General features: G+C 47.0%; 1 protein-coding gene across 3 annotated transcripts; it reads left to right on the top strand.

Annotated features, from left to right (window-relative positions):
• Positions 1-4,244: 4,244 nt before the first annotated feature.
• LUC7L (LUC7 like) lies at positions 4,245-21,029 on the top strand. 3 transcript variants are annotated; one of them, XM_053276260.1, is made up of 11 exons: positions 4,245-4,468; positions 6,364-6,434; positions 7,437-7,531; positions 8,367-8,465; positions 9,728-9,838; positions 10,643-10,786; positions 11,744-11,920; positions 12,873-12,961; positions 13,985-14,014; positions 14,876-15,040; positions 18,812-21,029. In XM_053276260.1, the coding sequence occupies exons 4-11, from the start codon at positions 8,370-8,372 to the stop codon at positions 18,951-18,953; spliced, it is 954 nt and encodes a 317-aa protein (XP_053132235.1). In that variant the 5' UTR covers positions 4,245-4,468; positions 6,364-6,434; positions 7,437-7,531; positions 8,367-8,369; the 3' UTR covers positions 18,954-21,029. The 3 variants fall into 3 exon arrangements, with proteins under 3 accessions (XP_053132235.1, XP_053132234.1, XP_053132233.1); XM_053276259.1 differs by lacking the exon at positions 6,364-6,434 and adding an exon at positions 16,031-16,092 and having other exon boundaries at positions 4,264-4,468; positions 18,812-18,947; XM_053276258.1 differs by lacking the exon at positions 6,364-6,434 and having other exon boundaries at positions 4,264-4,468.
• Positions 21,030-21,503: the final 474 nt, after the last annotated feature.

Here is a 21,503-nt window from a genome sequence, read left to right as displayed (position 1 = left end):
GGGCCACCTCCAGTCTCAAGGGCAGGGTGCCTCTGAGTACCAGTTGCAGGGGAGTAACAGCAGGATAGAGGGCATGCCCTTAACTCCTGTCTGTGGCTTCCAGCGGCATCTGGTGGGCCACTGTGCGAAACAGGATGCTGGACTAGATGGGCCTTCTTGGGCCTGATCCAGCAGGGCTGTTCTTATGTTCTAAGTTCCAGGCCTGCTCAGCTTAGGCCCACGCCCCCAGCTGTTTCTGGACTACAATGTCCATAATCCTTAGCCACAGTGGCCAATAGCCAGGGATCATGGGAGTTGTAGGCCAACATCACCATCATCATCATCATCATTATTTACATTTATATCCCGCTCTTCCTCCAAGGAGCCCAGAGCGGTGTACTACATACTTGAGTTTCTCCTCACAACAACCCTGTGAAGTAGGTTAGGCTGAGAGAGAAGTGACTGGCCCAGACAGAGTCACCCCGCTAGTATCATGGCTGAACTGGGATTTGAACTCAGGTCTCCCCGGTCCTACACTACTCTGGCATCTGCAGGAGGGCCAAAGTTGAGCAGCCTTATAATCTAAACCAAGGTGTGTAAAGGAATAACCTTTAAGCCGGCCTCACCACATTTTTCTTTTTCTCCTCTGGAGCAAGCCTAGCTCCTCCCTGCCTTTGCAAAGCACTCGGGGTTTCAACAGGAATTTGAACGCTGATCATGGTCATTGGTCTCGCTCCTTCTGGTCTTCAGGCCGGATTATCTTTTTGTGCTGCTGTGAACGGCCCGGGCACCCGTTTCCTCCCCTGTAATACATTTGGATTCTCCAAACAAATGGATTTGGGTGTATTTGGATTCCGCAGCCCTTTTGTGTTTATTTTTATGGCCTTCTGGCTCAGTGGTTTACATTTCTTCCTTTATACACATGTATGTATGTTTATATACCCCAACACAGCATCCCTCCAGTGGCTGTTGCTGGTATCTGCCTTCTGTTTCTTTTTAGATTGAGAGCCCTTTGGGGACAGGGAGACATCTTTATTTATTTTTATCTCTCTATGTAAACTGCTTAGGGAACTTTTGTTGAAAAGTGGTATATAAATATTTGTATTATTCGTAGCAGTGTATATAGAATCCATTCTTATGACAAATCCAGGGGTAGCGTAAGCTCTTGAGGTAGGCTGCAAAAGGTTGTATGCCCCCTTTCAAAACCTTAGAAGCTTTGAAAGTGTGTGGGTGACGGGGAGAGGGATTCCCAACAGCCTCCTCTTCCAGCGAAGCTCAGTATGGTCTTCACAGACTGGCAGCAGCTTCTCCAAGGTTGCAGGCAGGGATCTCTCTTGCCTCTCTTGGAGATGCTGCCAGGGAGGGAACTTGGAATCTAGATGTTCTTCCCAGAGCAGCCCCATCCCCTGAGGGGAAGATCTTCCAGTGCTCACACATCAGGTCTCCTATTCATATACAACCAGGGCAGACCCTGCTTAGCTAAGGGGATAAGTCATGCTTGCTACCACAAGACTCCTCACTTAAGCAGAGGGCATTTTGCTCCCCTATTGGGCACCCCAATAAACCACCTATGACAACTGCCTTGCCTCACCTCCTGAAAGGGCTGTCCTTGGAAGCATCTTTTTCCTCCAACTGCCTAACATGCCTGGAATTGAGAATATGTTTCAGTGCCCTCTGCTGACTAGTACTGAAGCTGCAGACTGCTTTCCCCCTTGCCATCGGCACTGAGTAGCCAGCCACCACCACAACAACTCACCCTACACCCTCCATGGTTGCTCAGATGGAGATGGTCAATGGAGGCGCCATGATATTGTAACGCCCTGTGGGACCATCTGGGATCTGGTGGGCTTTCATGGTCTGAAACAGGATGCTGGACTAGAGACGCCTTGGGCCTGATCCAGCAGGGCTGGTCTTAGGTTCTTAACTCCATGATAAAGCATCTACTTCGCATGCAGAAGGCCGCAGGTTCACTCCCTGGCTGGCTGCATCCCCAAGTAGGGCTGGGAGAGTCTCCGGTCAGAAAGCTTGGAGAACCGCTGCCAGTCAGTGTAGACCAGGGCTGCTCAATTTCGGCCCTCCTGCAGATGTTGGTCTAAAGTTGTGCCCTCGGTGTCGACTCCTGGTGACCAGAGAGCCCTGTGGTTGTCTTTGGTAGAATACAGGAGGGGTTGGCTGTTGCCTCCTCCCGCATAGAATGAGATTATGCCTTTCAGCATCTTCCTCTATCGCTGCTGCCCGATAGAGGAGTTTCCCATAGTCTGGGAAACATACTAGCGGGGATTCGAACCGGCAACTCTTGCTCCCTAGGCAAGTTACTTCCCTGCTGAGGCATTAGGTGCCTCGTGCCATTAGGTGTTGGTCTACAACTCCCATAATCCCTGGCTATTGGCCACTATGGCTGGGTATTATGGGAGTAGTAGTCCAAAAACAGCTGGGGAGTGGCCTAAATTGAGCAGCCTTGGTGTAGACCAGGGATTCTCAATGTTGGACCCCCAGATGTTCTTGGACTTCAACTCCCATAATCCCCAACCAAACGCCACTGGGGCTAGACAGAACAAGATACAGATACTGAGCTAGACAGAACAAGAGTCTGACTTGGTAGAAGGCAGCTTCCCCTGTTCCACCCCAGTTCTCACACCCTGGCTCCAAATCCCTGCCCTTTTAAGCCCTCCTTAAGATGATACTCTGTCTGCTGACTTAGAGGAAAATCTACGGCTGTGTAACCTGGGTCCTCCCGCTGTGGTTAGACTGCGACTCCAATCATCCCCAGCTGCAGTGGCCAAAAGCCAGGGATAATGGAATTGTAGTCTAACCACAGCTGGAGAGGGCCCAAGTTGTACAACCTTATCTTTATTATTATTAATTCTCCATCATCATCATCATAAATAATACTTTATTATTATTATTTATTGATAATAATAACACTCATTTATTTATTATAATTGTAATAATTATTACTATTATATTTACACACAGTCTACCAGATGTTATTGACTGGATTTGGTACTTTTATTATCGGGCCCTTTCCAAGGGTCTAGGATAACTAAAGAAGAATTAAAGATATCGTCCTAGTATTCGTGCTGCCCTGAGTAGTGTGGCCTTCTGTAGCTGATGTATTGTAATTTTATCAATGCCCAAGGTGTCGGGATGGTGTTCAAGTCCTTTTGGTACTGCACCACGGCATCCACAACTATTAGCACCACTATTGTTTTCTTTTTCCAGAGCCGCTCAGTTTCAATCTGAAGGTCCTTGTATTCAGTTATTTTTTCCTATTGCTTTTCGTTGACTTGTCTATCCCCTGGGATTGCAATATCAAATCATCAGAACCTGATCCTTCTTGATAACTGTCAGATCAGGCGTATTGTGCGGTAAATGCCTATCAGTTTGTATTCGAAAATCCCAAAGGATGTTTGCCTCTTCATTTTCTGTGACCTCCTCAATCGGATGATTCCACCAATTCTTGCTTGCTGGCAATTTGTAATTCTTGCAAAAGTTCCAGTGGATCATTGCAGCAACTTTGTTGTGTCTTTCCTTATAATCAGTCGGTGGGATTTTCTTACAACAACATACAAGCTGCTCAACCGTCTCATCCGCTTGCTTGCATAATCGACACTTACTGTCGTTCTAGGTCTCATCCAGTTTTGCTTTTATAACATTTGTTTGTCATGATTGTTCCTGGGCTGCAGAAATGAGACCTTCCGTTGTGCCATTTTTCTCGTCATCATCTGCTGTTTTTCATCCTTTCATTCCTTTATTTTCAACAGTCCTGTCTTACTCACTTACTCGTAGCATTTCTTCTTGGCTTTCCTTGGCCTATTCCGCCAATGCTGGTTTTTCTTCTTCAACAGACTTGCAACATTCCGCATCCACCTTCATTTCTTGGCAGGTACAGCCCACCAACATCACTTCTTGGTGATCAATCATGCCTTGCATTATTATTTATTATTATTATTATTATTATTATTATTATTATTATTATTATTATATCCTGCCCCAGGGCGGCTCAGGGTGTGTGCAGTAAGACAACAAAACATAAAATTTAAAGCAATTAAACCAAAGAGAAAACAATGTTGAATCAAATCAACTGGAGCATTCAAAATGAAAAACCCAGCCCGCTGGGTCGTAGTGTCGAACACCATTGACTCCTCCCGCCAAGCCCGCCGCGGACTACAACTCCCCGAGTGCACCGCGCGCCGGCGCTCGCCTCCACCCGGGTGACCCGGCCTCTTCTTCCCGGCGTGCCCTGCGCGGGAGTGCTGCGCGGCTGCGCGCGAGGTCGGAGGCGACGTCGGGCGCTCCTCTCCCATCGTGCCTTGCGGCGGCTGGAGCGAGAGACAGGCCGCCCGAGTCGGTCGCCGGGGCTCGCGCTGCCTCCCGCTCGTCCCCCCGGTTGCCAAGGAGACGCGCTTCCTCCCCTTCGCCGCCGCCATGTCGGCCCAGGCCCAGATGCGGGCGCTGCTCGACCAGCTGATGGGCACGGCCCGGGACGGTGAGTAGGGGCGGGCGAGCGCCTTGGGCCTGGTAGCGGCCGAGCCCGGAGCCGGGCGGCGGCCTCTGGGCCTTGGAGGGGCAGAGCGCCGCCGGGGCGGAGGCGACACCTCCGGCCCCCGCAACACCACCACCCCCTCCGGCTCTCCGCCTGCGCTTCTTCTGTGGGCTTCGCGTCCCCTCGCCCTCCGCTGGCCGGCGGGGACGCGCCCTTCTGTGGGGAACGCAGGGAGCCGCCACCCCACCCTCGACCTGGAGATCTTATCCTGAATCAGCTCTGGGGAGAATGAGGCTGTGGGAGGATGGGCGCTCTTCACGTGCTCAGAGGTGCTCTCCTCATGGAGAAAGGGGCTGTGGGAGGATAAGTGCTCTTCACATGCTCAGAGGTGCTTTCTTCATGGAGAAAGGGGCTGTGGGAGGATAAGTGCTCTTCGTGTGCTCATATGGAAGGGGCTGTGATAGGATAAGTGCTCTTCACATGCTCGGAGGCACTCTCCTTGTAAGGAAAGGGGCTGTGAGAGGATAAGTGCTTTTCATGTATTCAGAGGCCCTCTCTTTGTGCTGCATTCAGTTCTCAGGTGGCGCCCGTGTATTAGCTGTGCTGAGAGAACCCGGGTCCAGATTGAGTCTTGGATACCTGTCTCATTTTTTGGTAATCTGTTAGAAGAAAATAAGTTTAGGGGAGAGAGAAAAGATTTGAGTGCCTAGACGGTCCTAGAAACATGGCCATCAAAGAACAGTGGCTGTTCATTTGCATTTCAAGGACACACAGCTTTTTTAAAAAATTGTCTTTATCAGCTGGCCTTTTGCCACCATAGCTCAGTGGAGCTTCCATGTTCAGAGGTGATATACCTCTGAAAGTCTGAGACTGGGGGACAAACAGCAGGGGGTAGGGACTGCTTGCCCATGCCCCAGAAGCATCCAGCTGGCAACGGTTGGAGACAGGATTCAGGGCTAGATGGACCTTTGGTCTGATCAAGCAGAGGTTTTCCTACATTCTTGCTTGGAGATGGAAGCTTAAGCGCTGGGCAGCAAAGCACCAGCAAAACAAGCTGGGAGTCAAACCGGTCAGGCCAGTTTAAAGTGCAGCTGTGTGGCAGGTTGGCCAGCCTGGTGCTGGTCACGGTGATGTGGGTGGTGAGATTCTCCAGGCCCAGCCGTCAGCAGCAGGTGCGCAAGCGTGACAGCCGTCCCCAGCAGCTGCGTCATCACACGCCCTCTAGGTGTGCCAACCTCCATGCCCACCAAAGCAGGTGGTGTCGTTCCTGGCGTAACGTCTGATCCCTGGAAACATCTGCTCAGTAACATAAAACACTGGTACAGATGGCATAAAGGGAACTACTAGGCTTTTTCCAAGTCATGTAGGATCTAGTGTGCTCAGTACATCTCCAGTGCTCTCTGGGAAGCATTAGCAAGGAACACATATATGAATTTCTAGAACTCTGGCAACTGAAGCTGCCCAAAACACAAAGCTTGAAGTGCCACAATTGTCAGGCGTAGCTCTGTATTTGTGAGCTGAATGCCTGGCTTTCCTGGTCTTGCATGGTGAGGCTTTTCTTTTGTAGACTCACCTGTGGAGGTAACGCTTCGTGTTTAAAAACATGAAGGTGGTCCTGTTCTGCATAGAAACGGGACTCTATTGTTTGCCCCAGGAACATATTACACCCCTCGAAAAGCTGTGCATTCCTGACAAGGTTTGTATCTGCTTCCTCACTTGAACCGCCAGCTAAGTCTGGCACGTTTGCAGATCTCTGCAGAATAACTTTTTGCACTTTGTTTCATAAGTGAATAAGTGCTCGTTCGTTCTTTGTGTATTTGAGTTGCTTTTGAATTGCTTCCCATATTTTTATTTCATACAAACTGAACAATTGTGGCCCCTCTATTTTATTTATAAAGGTTCAGTGTATCTTTGCCTGCCTACATCAATCTGCAAGGGAGTTGCAGAAAAGCCTCATGTTCATCGAGCCGTGAGTCACAACCAATTTTTAAAGCTGTTATAACAAAAAAAGTGTTTGCTTTTTTCACAAGTAACTTTTAAAAGTGTAGCTTAGAAAAGAAAGAGAAAAAGAGAAAAAACATTTTTCGTAGACACAACATTAATCCTGGATGCTTGCAAATCCTGAACTATAGTCATACACAGACTAGCTTTTTAAAAACAATTGTCACATACCATTACCACGTTGCCTTTACTCTTTATGTATCATTCCCCTGACTTCCTTACTACAGGTGTGGGCAAGAAAACTTTTCCTTTAAAACTTTTCAACAGCGGGCATAAAATTCTGCAACTGAGGTCTTGAAGAATGCAGATGGGTATAGTATGTGTTGGAGCTCGCAGTGTGTATTCACTAACTTCTTCTTTTTGTTTTGTTTGGTTTTGCTTGTTTTAAGTAGCTCCCAAATGTGTAAAATGTCTTATGTGGGTGGGGAAAGGGAGGGACAGGACAGATTCCACTTGTGAGACCAACTCCTAAATGTTCCCGTGGCCTTGGGAAACTCGCAACATGTTAATTTGTATGAGCCAGAAGTACTTAACTGAAAAGGATATTGGATTTGTAAGTGGCTGCCTATTAAAATTCCGTGATGTGGGTCTGTCTCATGGCCTTCAGACAGCATGGGTTTTGGTATCTCCAGACCCATAATCTTCATGTAGAATGACCCTTTTGTGGTCTCTGTCCAGATTCTTTTCTGACTCTGCTGTCTCTTTACACTAGGTGTCTGACTACAGACACAATTGTGGTCAGCAGCACCATGCTTAGTAAGTGGTGCATGTGATGTTAAATGCTGTGCTTAGTTCAGTTTGCGACTGTGAAAGGAAAAGAAAGTTTCATAACATATGCTTTTGTAGTCTTCCAAACAGTTCTGGGGTTCGTGAAGTATATTAATCGAGGCAGAATAACTCTTACCATGGCTTACTTTGCTTCATCAACATTTTAATGTTTTTCATATTTATAACCAAACATGAATTTCAGGAGATGAAACCAGACAAAGGGTGAAGTTCACAGATGAACGTGTCTGCAAAAGCCATCTTCTGGACTGCTGCCCTCATGATATTCTGGCAGGAACAGTAAGTGCCTTTCCTAATGATGCAGGAAGACAAAATGGGGGCAGGACTCTACAAAATATGTGGCTTTGGCAGCTTAAGCATGCCCAGGATCATTCTTATACAAATCTGTGGTGTGACCACATTTGGAGTACTATGTGCAGCACTGGTCACTGTATCTTAAAAAGGACATTGTAGAACTGGAAAAGGAGCAGAAGAGGGCAATCAAGATGATCAGGGGCCTGGAGCACTTTCCTTATGAGGCAAGGCTACAGCATCTGGGGCTTTTTAGTTTGGAAAAGAGGCAACTATAGAGTTGTATAAAATTTTGCATGGTGTGGAGAGAGTGGACAGAGATAATTCTTTCTCCCTGTCACTGTTCCTGTGAGATAGTGTTGTTGGATCACAGTAAAGTATATTGAATACATTTTAACTCCTGTAAAAATATAGGATCCCTTTATAGGTGAATATATTAAGCTTCACCTAGCTCACACGTATAACACACAAATTTATATATTTGTTCAAATGTGTGTGACCACAAAGTGACTCTGTAGGATTGTGCTGCTTGTATTTAATTAAACAAATACCTGATTAAATTAGATATTAAAAATATCTAATATCTAATTAAACAAATTGAGAATAACGTGTGAGAATAGAGTGCTGTGTAACCTCTGCAGTGTCCTCACACTCTTAAAATTGGTTCTAGCTGTTTTCCTTGTGTTAGAAAGGGTTGTTCTCAAAGCCAGTCTGATGATCACGAATCATTGCAGTTGTCAGAGCTAGCTCTTAGCAGTTAGACATTGTGGTTGCAGTGTATATAAAGCTCTTGTGTTGACTTCTCCTTCCTTTTTCTCAACAGCGCATGGACCTGGGAGAGTGTACAAAAATTCATGATTTGGCGTTAAGAGCAGATTATGAGATTGCAAGTAAAGAGAGGGACCTGTTCTTTGAGCTGGACGTAAGTGCTTCGTGTGTTTGTTTCTGGCAATGATACGCAGATATCAGATTGGGCAACAGTAAGTCTGACATTCCCACACCTCTTGTGCCTCCTGCCTTATGTAAGTGTCTTGCTGCAAAGGTTAGCACAGGTGTATGATACCCATTGCAAAACATCAGGTGGTTTATTGAATATACAGAGTTCCATATGATGGTCAGACAGAGACGCCCATGTTACACATGAGGTTTTAAAGAATAGTTCTGATATTGGTGACTACCAACTACTTCAGGAAGCTTCTAGGGTTATTCTCCAAAACAAATCTGACATTTTCATCTCTTCTGGTTAACTGCTCCAAACCTGTTTAAGGCGAGAGGTTCTAAGAACTGAGAGAGTTGGCTTATAGCCTGTGCAGTGATGATTTCTATAGAATCATTCCTTGAGATGGACTTCCTCAGCCTGAATCAGTTGTAATCACCAAAGAGCACCAGACTCCAGGCTACTGGCAATCCAGGCAACATGACTGACTTGGATCTGGTCTACAGCTCTTTAGATTGGTCATCTCTGCATTCTAGATGCTGGGTTCCTTCAAAAGTGGCTGCATCTCCTGTGTTCTGAGAATCCTCTCTCAATATTTTCACTTTTGTGTTTCAAAATGTAATTGTATCTCCCTGCAAAGCCTAAAACAGTTCTTTGCCTTTTAAAGTTATGTAAATCTCTGCCTAAAATGGTCTTCATTGTCATTTCATTGTGAATTACTTTACTAATTACTTCTCATTATTATTGAGGCTTATATAAACTAATGCTGTTACTGCTAAGTTGTTTAATGCAGGGGTTCTTAGGCCAGAAGTTAGACTAAAACTCGCATCGTCACCAGCCTTCTAGCAGTGTGGCTGGGGATGATGGGAGTTGTAGTCCAAGAAAATTTGAAGAACAAATCCATCTGTAGAACCTCTGATTTAATGAAACCATAGTGAGTAGGTTCAGGCTATGTTTTTGTTCTGTGAGGAAGTACAAAGTGTTAGATGCATTTTCAAATGTTACTGAAGAAAACCTTTTGTTCCCACCTCACCACCTGTTCCCTTCGCCATCCGTTAAGATATGAGATGCTAAAAGAAAACTGGATTATTTCCTCTCTGTGCAAAGTGAGCATGTTCATCACAGGCATGCGTCCTCTCGTTTTTCCACAGCTCCTTAACACACTTTCCTGCAGTTCCGTGGGTCTTGGAGTAACCCGCGTGTAGGAGGAGTTATATAGAATGTTGTCTTTGTTTGTACACGCTTAGGCAATGGATCACTTGGAGTCTTTTATTGCTGAGTGTGACAGAAGAACTGAACTGGCCAAAAAGCGGCTGGCAGAAACCCAGGAGGAGATCAGCGCTGAGGTGGCTGCAAAGGTATTTCCACTCTAGCGAATCATGTGCGAGAATGCCCTCTCTGAGTTAGACCCCCTCAGTAGGCCTTGGGACTGATCCTGCAGGGCTAGTCTGATGTTCTGATGGGCTTCCTGGAGCACGCTGTGGCTGGGGACAATGAGAGTCATAGCCCAGCAACATCCAGGGACCCAAAGTTGGGAATCCCTGCCCTACCCAAGGGACTGCTCGGGTCCACACATTGCCAGTCTTGGGTGCTGGAACTCAGGTGCTCCCAGACCATTCACTGAGCCCCTGTGTGTATTAGAACCAGGCTGGGGATCATGGGAGCTGGAGAACTTAGGTAGGCCCACCCCTTGATTAGGGCACTCGCATGCCCTGCTTGTGAGCTGATGTGTCGAGTAGTTAAGCACATGCAGTCTTGAGTTTCGGAATCCCTAGTTCAAAAGTTACCAGAGCCCCAAACTCGCTAGCTATCCTTAGTCATGCTACTGTCAGCCTTAACCTCTGATATATAATACCAGTCTGTCTTCAAGGACTCTTGTAAGGATGACCTAAGATTCTTCATGTGCTCCAAATACTTAAGAAAACCGCTGTATACGTATTGTGGAAGATTATTAATGTTGGTTACTAAAATGCATTACGAAGCCAGGGAGAAGAGGCTTCAAGCCAGTCTGCAGTATTAAAGTGAATATTCTATACCCAAATCTTTCGCACAAGAAGTTTGAAGAAATGTGTTTGAGCAGCTAAATCCGTAACTTATCCAGAGCAAAGGAAAGCGCTCAAAGTGCAGGCTCCCAATTTAATCGCTGAAAAACATCTCTTTAGGCCGAAAAAGTGCATGAGCTAAATGAAGACATTGGCAAACTCCTGGCTAAAGCTGAGCAGCTGGGAGCTGAAGGGAATGTGGATGAATCCCAGAAGATACTGATGGAAGTTGAAAAAGTTCGCGCAAAGAAGAAAGAGGCAGAGGTTTGCTTGGCTCTCATCTTATTATATTATTCTGCGCAGAGGTTGGGCTAGCTTTGTATTTAGTCAACTGCATTAACCAAAAAGAAAATCAAAGTACATAATGCAAAGCAAAATATGAACCTATCCCAAAGCAAATTATAGGTGAGGAAATACTGTTTATGCAGGGCTGGCTTCCACATAGTATATGGGATGGTCGGTACCTTCTCGGGGGACAAATCCTCATTTTGATTTATGGCAAGGTCTACACCACTAGAGATGGGAAATAGGTGATATCATTGCAGTCCTTTGTGTTTAGTGTGTTATGCTTTTATTGTCCTGGCCAGCAGGCCTGCAGCGATCCCATTTGCAGTGGTGTTTTCAAAGCTTATAAAAGTTTTAAGAACACAAAAATTAGTGTGAAATTTTTTATCAGTGTTGTCGGAGGGGCGGAAATGACAATTGGTGGGAATGTCCTTCAAAGCTTAATCCCATGAGAGGATACAACAGTTTGTTCACTGTTACCCTCACCCTGACTTTTTCCTCGGTGCAGAAATGGCTGCGATTTTATCCGAGTTCTTTGGGGGTAGGGATGAAGGAGGAGTGATAACTCAGAGACAGCTGCAAGTGCAACACTGCCCATATCTATTTTCCATCTCTAGGGGGAAAGATATTGCCAAAAATCACTGTGAGCATTCATCCCCTGAGACGTTGCCGATGGCCGGTGTTTATTGGCTTGGCTCATGGGCTAAAATGATAACCAGTATGAGTATTCCGATTAATGAGGTTGTTGACAGTCTAACATGCCAATTTAGTGTATGTTCCGTTTGGCTGTAAGTTGGATTGGGACTGCTTGTGCTATTTGTGTTAAAAATAATTGCCAGGAAATGGTGAGAAGTCTGTTAAGGCAGGGGAAAGGAAGCATAAGAGGAGCCTTCTGTGTGTAAGCCTTGACAATAAACTGCCTCTGATCTTTCCCAGGAAGAGTACCGTAATTCTATGCCTGCCTCCAGCTTCCAGCAGCAGAAATTGCGCGTGTGTGAAGTCTGTTCTGCTTACCTTGGTCTCCATGACAACGATAGGCGTCTTGCCGATCACTTTGGAGGCAAATTGCACTTGGGTTTCATCCAGATCCGTGAGAAACTGGACCAGCTGCGGGTAAAACTTCTTGCATTTTGGAAATTTTCATGAGCAAAGAGCTGCACGCTTCTCAGCTGGTGTAAGAGGTCAACCAAACGTGGGATTACATCTCCTACATTGCTTACTCTGAAGGAGAGTTCTGGCCCAGTTCCAATGTGAGACCTTGCTCCTGTGAAATGTGGTTACACCAGCCAGGGGTTCTCGCACTTGGATCCCCAGCTGTTTTTGGACTGCAGCCCCCATCGTCTAGAGCAGTCTTTGGTCACTGGGGCTCATGGGAGTTGTAGTCCAACAACACTTGGGGACCTAAGCAAGAGAAGCCCAGATGAGCAGTATCTAATGGCACCACTTCCTGTGGGCTTTCACCTTTGAACATTGTTGCAAATTGGCCTACTTGGAAGCTATTTCCCCACAAATTCTCTCCCAACCAGTGCTCCGTGTAACAGGGATTCCCAGATATTGTTGACTACAACTCCCATGATCCACAGCCAAAGGCCACTGCAGCTGGGGCTGACGGAAGTTGTAGTCAGTGACACCTGGGAGTCCCTGTTACAGGGAACACTGCTCCCAACTGCAGTCTGCTTAATTTTTCACATCTCCCTCCACAACTTCCAGACCCCAATTATATGCTTACACACTAGGTGCTTGGCAGGAGTCTGAGTCATGCAGATTGATGGTGGGGACACTGGCATTATGAACTGAGGTGCCAAGTATGGCTCCAAGAGAAGGCTTAGAATACGTTTTGAAGAGGCTGATAGGTGACACTTCCTTTCTGACATTCATTCCTTGTAAATTTCTGCCTTGATATGTCCAGTCGTCAGCTTTGCGTCCAAGCCAAGAAGAACTCTTCCTCATGGGGAAGGGTGATATTGCCTAATTATCCTTGAATTCCTGTGTTGTGTGTCAAGCTCCAGAATTCTTGCACTGTAATACTTAGCTGTGCTTAACAAGACACATCACCTTCTCCTAGAAAACTGTAGCGGAGAAACAAGAGAAGAGAAATCAGGACCGGTTGAGACGGAGAGAAGAGAGAGAGCGAGAGGAGCGCCAGGGGAGACGGTAAGTGGACTCGAATCTTCACAGAGGAGATGTGGCTTTGTGGCGTGATGATTCACAAGGATTTCTGCTACCGTCTCAAAGAATGGACATGGCAGAGAGTCTTGAAGCAGGTGAGGCCCAAGGGCACCATATCCATCAGACGAGAGAATTTGACGTGCTGCCTTTTTAAAATCAGTATAGGGGAAGCAACGGTACACAGCTACCAAAGTTATGCTGTAATGCTTGCACCTGAGTGGGATGCTTCAGGCTTATTAGGCTGCCTCTGCCACCGGTACAGGGCTCAGAAACAGCCATTTCGGATAATGTTGCTGGGTGTGGCAGTTGGGAGGAGAACTGGACTTGTGGTAGCTAGCATGAATTGTCCCCTTTGCTAATCAGGCTCTGCCTTGGTTTGCATTTGGATGGGTGGCTATATGTGAGTGCTGTAAGATATTCTCCTTTGGGGATGGAGCCATAGCTCAGTGGCAGAGCATCTGCTTTGCATGCAGAAGGTCCCAGGTTCAATCCCTGGCAGTGTCTACAGGTAGGGTTGAGAGAGACTCCTGCCTGAGACCTTGGAGAACCACTGCCAGTCAGTGTAGACAGTGCTGAGCTAGATGGACCAAGGGCCAGACTCTGTATAAAGCAGCTTCCTATGTTTCTATTGGGGGTTATCTAAAGAAAAAGGGGTAGGTTGCTACCTGGAGAACAGCCTACAGGCCCCAAAGCAAGTGACAAATTGCACAACTGGTCCACTGGTTAGAGTTCTTGGGACTTGAGAAATATATTTAAACCTGCCTCAGTTTACCAACTATGAAATGCAGTCCTACTCCACGGGATAGTTGCAATCATTTTTCTTGTGCGTTCTGTTCTGTGGTGGTCTTTATGGGCTGCCTTTTCTTTGAGCCTAGGGATGTTTTCCCCAAGTCTGTAAAGCTCAGAATGAGTATGAGTATGAAGTCTTAAACTGCAGTTTGAAGCATTCCATAAGTATCAGTGATTGTTACTGCCTTTGAAATAAAATGTTTTTTCTCCCCCTTCTAGGTCTGGATCAAAAAATAGAGATCGCAGAAGGTGAGTGTCTTAGGAGACAGGTAGGTTCTTGTCTTTGTGTGAGCCGGCGATACGAATTGCAACGTCTTACAATTTTTTCTCCCTTGTTGCTTGCTCAAATCTAATTATTGCACAAGAACAGACCTTACTGGCCAGTGATTGCTTCCTGCCCAGTCGATTCCTACTTCAACCTGGAGGAAATGTGTTCAGTGTGTTCAGGGCGAATTACAACAAAATTAGTGATAAAACGTGGAACTTCTTGTTCCTTTCAGGGTTTCTGAAACTGGGGTCTGCAGCTGTTGTTGGACTGCAACTCCTACCATCCCCACCTGCAGTGGCATTTGGGGATGATGGGAATTGTAGTCCAACCCCAGGGACCCAAGTTGAACACCTGTGTCAAATCATTGAAACAGGTACATTAGGACCTCAGCTGCTAAATTGTCAGTGGCATGGAATAATACAACCCTGTGAAGTAGGTTAAGCTGAGAGAGATGTGACTGGCCCAGAGTCACCCAGTGAGTTTCACACACACCTGGATCCACCTTGTGTGCTCGTCAGCTGATGTGCAGGCTGTTGGGGAGGTTTAAAGTTTAAATTACCACTCTTCCTCATTTCTCAGCTGGTGTGTGAGAGTTCATATCTTAATTTTAACACACACACCCCCTGCTTTTTGGTTTAAAAACCCAGTCCCACACCAGCCGAAGAACCTAACTCTGTTTTTTTGGGTTAGGACGAATATTCCAATATCACGGTTTCAACATCCATGTAACTTTCTATGACCGTTACCCCCGCCTTCCCCCCTATAGAGGGAAATTCAGCCACTGTGCTTACGAAGGGTGTTGTACTGCTGGGTTTGAGACAGGGTGTGTGTGTGCGCCACAGGTCTCGGTCTCGGGAGAGGAGGCGAAGGCGCTCCAGATCGGCCTCCCGCGAGAAGCGAAAGTCCCGCTCCAAGTCCCGCGAGCGCCACCGGCGCCACCGCAGCCGTTCTGGCAGCCACAGCCGAGGTCACCGGCGGGGATCCAGAGACCGGAGTTCAAAACACAAGTATGCCCAGCCTTTTTAGCAGCTCTCGTGGGGAAAGGCTCTTTGGCTTGCAGTTTAGCTGTGAGATATAAAGTTCAGCTTGAAAATTTAGAGTGAAAAACTGATTGGAATCGGGTCACAATGGATTCCAGCCTCCATTCGTGAATGGGGTTGTAGACCCAGCTCAACTGTTACAAATGAGCCGGGGGGAGGTGCAAGTTTGTTGCTGTTTTCTCCGGTGAAATGGGAATTGGTGATCTCCGAGGAAATCCAAAAGCCATTCAGGGCTAACAGGCTTTGTTGTGGGAGAGACTTGTAAGTTGAACTCCGTGCATGATAGGAAGGCTTCTCCCCTGTTTGTGACGCTTGCATCCCTTCAAAGCCAAGCCGACAGTGTGGTAGCAGAACTGTCTCCTGCAGGGATTTCTATCTGGAATCGAAGTGGTCCTGCATTTGAGGAGGGCACGTGCATTCTTGCGCAAGGAAGACCGCTAGTCCTAGACTGTCGGAGGCAAAGTGATGTGACACAATGGCGGTCTGGCACGTTGTGGTTTGAATCACTGCGGCTGGTGATCTCGGCAGGAACCAGGAGTCTTCTCCTGCATTGCCACAGCTGCACCAAGAATGGCAGGCCTTGGCTTCCAGGGTGCTGCCGCCTTGCGTCTTGCCTTCCTAGCTGCAAGGAGAAGCCGAATAAGGACCACTGAGTCCCGGCCCCCTGCCTGCAGTCTGGTGCACTGAGTCTTCTCCTGGTGCAGCTACACCTGGCGCACGCCAGCCTGCCGATAGCAGGACTCCGAGTCGCCTGAGGAAGCCTGGCCTCTTTGTCCTCCAAGGTGACTGGATTGCAGGGTTGGCTGCCAGAGAACCAAGGCTCTCTCCTTTGTGAGAGGAAACTTAGTAGTGCTGGAAGAACAGGGTGGTTAGAAATGAGATGTGTAGAAAATTGTTGACTCGTGTCTGAGGTACTAAATTCGTTTTTTAAATCTGTCTTAAACATGAACAATAAAGAAAAGAAGTTTGGACAATTAGGAAATGAGGAAGACCCTGTAATTACTATTGCTAAGGAGCAGGTAAGGGAAGCCTTCAGAAAACTCCAATGTCCCTTGGCCCACCTCAGTGCCCCATAGTGGGGGGAACTGTGTCCCATGGTTTTCTGAAACAGGGGAAGGCTCCAGAACTCTGGAAGGAAACCTGCTGTCGCCCCTCTTGCTTCAGAAGAGAAACTGCACCTGCTTTGGTCTCTTGCCACCCTTTAAAAATCCACACTTCCAAAATAAGTATCCAAGTATTCAGACAGCCGGGCAGTTGTACACAAGAAAGGGTGTGTATTAGGCGAAAGGGTTAAAAGAATCCACCTGGCCAGAGGGCGTGGAATAGTTCCCGCCTTCTGTCTTTGCATTCTGGTCAATGTCAGCATTTGGATTCTCTATCACAGGAGTGTTCAGCCTTGAGTAGGCCCAAGGCCACTGGGGCTGGGAATGAAAGGAGATGAAGTGGGGGCCCACGTCGGAGAACTCCTGCACTAGCAAGTGTTAACACCTATGGAAGAGGGAATAATGAGAGACTTGTTTAAAGCTTCCTCTTGAATATAGCCGTTGCTTCAGTTCCTGGTGGTTAACTTCACCCTCAAGGAGCCCCTTGTCAAAACCCAATGCATTGGAACAGTTGTTGATGATCTTGCTTAGCTTGGCAGAAGCTTTGATTCAGATCTCTACTTACCCTTGTTTGGCCTTTGATAGAAAGCTGAATGCCTACTTTGGAACTGGCAGTTGGCAGCTGTGGCAACTTAGATATAATGAGCCACTCCGTGCGTATGTGCAAATCACTTCTGTAGCAGTTATCAGTGTGCAGAATGATAGTAATGGCCTGATTGATCTAAAAATAATCCTTTTAATGGATTTCCTCCTTTTGGGGCCCCACCATTCTTCTAAAGAGCTCAGGGTGGCCTTAGTTCAGGTGCCTCCTTGAAGTAAGCTGTGCTTAGGGGCGGTGATCCAAGGTCAGTGAGAGAACTCTATATCCCCAGCTAAGTCACTGCACTACGATTGCTCTGCATTCAAGTCCCCATTTTTTACACTGGGGACTGGTCAGGGTATGCCTTGACCAAGGCCACCTGGGCAGCCCCTGGGAGAGCAAAGGTTTGGGTGTAAACCAGGAATAGCTCAGTGGCAGAGCATCTGCCTAGCATGCATGCAGAAGGTCCCAGATGTTATGCGACATGATGCTGGCTTTCATTGTCCACTTCCTGGAAAAACCCTTGAAGGTAACCTCTAAGTATGAGATGATGTGTAGAGTAAGAGAAATAGGTAGGTAGGGGTGTGTGTGCGTACAGTGATTTTTAAAATAATGAGGTAGAAATGGTAGTAACTGACCAGGAGGAGGGCTCTGTGAAGAATCTTGACGAGCCTCTGTGAGTGGGTGGAAGCATAGCAAAAAAAAACCCTGCTCAGCACTTAGGTGGCTGGCAAATATTTTGAGATTTGAATGGCAAACTGTTGAACGGCACGATGCTTAATACCATTTTCTGTGAAATGGAATTCTGTTGTGTGCTTCTGACCTTGGGTAAATGGGCCCAGCTGTCTTTGTAGGGACCTCATTCCTGTGTGCTGTTAGACATGATTAATAGATCTTAGATCAAGGAGGACTATTGTGATCCACCCTCTTCACCTTATCCTCCCTTAGGGGTCACTAGGAGGGGGAGGCTCCTTTGTGCCCACATGCTGGGGGCTATAGCCCAGCAGTGGTCTCTTCTCCCCACCCTCTGGGGAGCTTTGGAGTACCTCCTGTTGAGCCATTGATGAGGTGCTCTCTCCAGTCCCAAAGCTAACGTCTTGCCTTACCATTCCAAAGTAGAGTTTTTCCACCTCTTCCCCACTTTCTGGTTGAGGTGACTCTGTGGACACCACCTTCTCTGTTGGGACTCTTCCACAGTTTAAACAAGAGATCTGAGCTATCTTTGTATTGGAGCAGAAGCCAATGCTAAAGGAATTGAACATGGAAGCCATGTTATCATAGGCTGATGGGACCAGAGGGTGAGCATGGTTTTGCCTCTCTTTCGGCATGCCTTGCTTACCTGGTTTTGGGTGGAGTGAGGAGCCCACTGCTGGCCACCACAGAGGATTGGACCCAGCCGGCAACTGGCCGATGATTCTCCTCTTAACTGTAGTAGCCGATGTGGGCAGCTTTTGTTCTTGGACCAGCAGCAGCTACTGCCCATCATTTTGTTTTCTCCTCAGATGCCCCAGTATGCGGTGGGGCGGGGGGGTGGCAGCCGCTGGCTAGAACACTCTGCTAGGTACTGCTAACTTGCCAAGAGTAAAATAAACCTGCGCCTGTCACTTTGGTAAAGGGAGGGGGCCCACCTCCAGTCGCCTTCTGAAAGGGGAACTCTAGCGAACGCCATGCATTCAGCTGAAGATAGCCCTCGAGTTCATTGCTTTCGGTTGCTTGTTCTCTTCTTAGAGCAGGGCTGCTCAACTTTGCTCAGCCTGCTGATGTTGGCCTACAACTCCCATAATCCCTGGCTATTGGTCACTGTGGCTGGGGGCTATGGGAGTTGTAGTCCAAAAACAGCTGGGAGGCCTAAGTTGAGCAGGCCTGACTTAGGATAGTAATTCCTTGCCCACCAACCCAGAAGGGTGGCTTCCCCACCCATTTTGGCCCTCTTGGCTCCAGAAAAGAGAACTGGCAGGATAAAGCCACAGTTTGCTTTCTTGGTCAGGGTGTGTTGTTGGTGACGGATGCTTTCCATGGTGGAGCCTTTATACTGTGATCTGGTTTGTGCTTCAGATCCTCTAGAGATCGGTCTTCACGGGAGAAATCACGGGAGAGAGAGAAGAAAGAGAAGAGCTCTTCTGAAAAGCGGCACGAGAGCACCAACGGGAAATCTCATTCGAAGCGGTCAGAGGAGAGGGAAGCCGGCGAGATCTGAGCTCCGACGAGATCTGTGTTGTACTGTAAATAGTCCCGAGAAACATTCTACACGGCCCAAATTTCTCATTTATATTAACGGAATACAGCACATCTTTTGTAGTTCTGAATTTCTATTGTTTCTGCAGGTAGCAGAGCTGATAGTGTAACAGTTCCCTACTGTTGACAAAGTCTTTGTGAATAGGAATAAGCAGACGTGGCAGCCAGTCCTCAGCACTGACTAGCAACCTGAGCAGAATGCAGCAGCTGGGAGCTAGCCCTGGGGGTGGGATCATAATCTGCTGTAGAAACTCACGCCTCTCCCCCCCCCCCCCCCGGCCGCCTACTTTAAAATGTCACTTGTCTGCTGCAAACTAAAGTCGTAAACTACTAAAGAACTTCCTGCAGCGCTGGTGCTTCTCTTCCCTTTCCGAGTCTGGCAAGTTCATTTTACATTTCCGATATTTAGGACCTTCAGCTAAACGTCAGCAAGCCACACGGGTCAAAAGTTTATAACTTGGATCACAACAGCCTAGCTCCTTAAAAGTGTCTCTATCTTTTGAGGAACATGGCACAGTCCTTTTTTTCTTAATTGTCTTCAGCCTGATAAGGTGGTAGAGTATTCAAATGAACTGTTAATTGCTGGATGCTTTTTGCTCATAACCCAGTTCGTCCATGTATACTTCCACAGCTTGCATAATTGTGCCCTCCAGAACCTCATTTTTCTGAGTCTTGTGTCCAGATTTGCAGATTGTAAGTATGGAACCCACTAGACATACACATTGATTGCCTATGGAAGAGGTCCTAACTGAGATGGATGGGGTTCTGTTTTATACGGTCTCAGGTACTTTGGAAGTCTCTCGGAGAGGGAAGTATTTTGAAGCCGTTCCATTCCGAGCAACCCTTTAGCAAAAATAGCTCTGCCCGCTGGCAGCAAAGAAATAAGACAGCCCAAAGAAATACCTAGACTGTAGGCTGTTTGGGGACCCCTTGCATTTAAGATTTCTTGTGCAATTGCAGAGAGAGAAATGATTCCTGTTGGGAGTGTTTGGAATAGAATTCAGTGCTGATTGCTCTGAGATAACTGTGCTTGTCATTCCAGTTTACCTGAAACAACAGATTTGCAGGGTTAAAGGAACATAATCTAACTTTAGGCTTAGAATTTGTCACTGCCTTCTTTCCGTTGGGTTAGCCTAGCGTGATACCTACTTACAGCAGCTGAATTATGATGCATTGGTAAAAACAGAAACAAACGCATTACAGCGGCTGCAGCCACACCATGTCCAGCATGTTGGGTTTATTTGCTACTGTTTTAAATAATTATCTGCTAGTTTACTATACCAGGGGCTCTCAAACTTGGGACCCCAGAAGTTGCTGGACTACAACTCCCATCATCCCCAGTCCCAGTGGCCAGGGATGATGGGAGTTGTAGTCAGCAATCTCTGGGGACTCACGTTTGAGAGCCTCTGTACTGAACCATTCCTGTTTTGTGTATCTCCCTCTTTTTTTCCTTCATCCGCAGAATTGCACAGGTCTAACTCCCTGGTGTGTCCCTCTTATTGCATGTTTAGAGTTTCCCTTTGCTTTTTGCTCACTGCTGCATTCTGATTTTCTCTTAAGAACAGCTAACGGGAAGCATCCTCTTAAGGCCTGTCATTTGTGTGGGTGGCTTCAGGCAGAATAAATGAACCTACAGCAGGGAGCATCTTCTCCTTTGCAGATGTCTCTTGCTCTGGCGAATTAGCCCCCGGGGTCTCATCCAGACCCTACAGCTTTGCATGCACAAATTGCCACCAGGATGGGCGACATCTGGGCACACCCAAAACTAGAACGCGTCCCCCTTTAGAAAGTCGAGAGGCCCAGTTTTTAAAAAACAAACCAGCAAGGCAGTTCACAAGATCACATTATGTGTACAAAGTATTAGGAATCCGTCCCTCAGTGGGATTTTGTTAAGTTTGGTATTTGCAGTTGAGCAGTTTGATCCTTAACAGCACCTTTTTTATTTTATTTTTGCTTTTGAGGAGTTTTGGTCTAAGTAATAAAGATGTAAGTAAAATGCTGTTGCCAGTCTGATTCACATTAAAAGCTTATCTTTGTGGCTTTGGCGTGGAGAGTGCTCTCTTCTTGGTCCTTAAAGTGTGAACCTTCCCCCAACAACAGTGCATTTGGGTAGCCCCCTCATGAACCTCAACCCTTTCTACGACGTTTAGCTGGCCATAGAGCTTGGAGCTAACTGTGCCATCACATTGCTTACAAAAGTTGTGCCCAAGGAACCAGGAATGGCAAAGCCTTGGTGGGGAACACTGCAATAAATACCATATGCGCATAAAAGCAGTGCTTAGCACTTAAATTGTAGTGCTGGAGTTCTCAGGTGCTTTGCCTGCGGTCTGAATAATCGTTCCAGCAGCCCTATAAAGTCAGTCAATATTGTCCCCTACTATACTATGGTATAGTGATTTTTAGTGAGCTCACAGCTAAGGCAGGATTTGAACTTCGGAAGCTTGCCCAATCAGACTCTTGGTCCATCTCGCTCAGTATTGTCTACCCTGACTGGCAGCGGCTTCTTCAGGGT

This window comes from Hemicordylus capensis, chromosome 13 (assembly GCF_027244095.1).
Source record: "Hemicordylus capensis ecotype Gifberg chromosome 13, rHemCap1.1.pri, whole genome shotgun sequence".
NCBI lineage: Eukaryota > Metazoa > Chordata > Lepidosauria > Squamata > Cordylidae > Hemicordylus > Hemicordylus capensis.
This window is presented reverse-complemented; position numbering and strand designations above follow the sequence as displayed.

Excerpts from the sequence above, each read along its gene's own strand:
- LUC7L (XM_053276258.1), top strand. The coding sequence starts at position 4,408 with ATGTCGGCCCAGGCCCAGATGCGGGCGCTGCTCGACCAGCTGATGGGC. Across the intron at positions 9,839-10,642 it reads GCGCTGAGGTGGCTGCAAAG|GCCGAAAAAGTGCATGAGCT; the intron begins GTATTTCCACTC and ends ACATCTCTTTAG. Across the intron at positions 11,921-12,872 it reads AGAAACTGGACCAGCTGCGG|AAAACTGTAGCGGAGAAACA; the intron begins GTAAAACTTCTT and ends ACCTTCTCCTAG.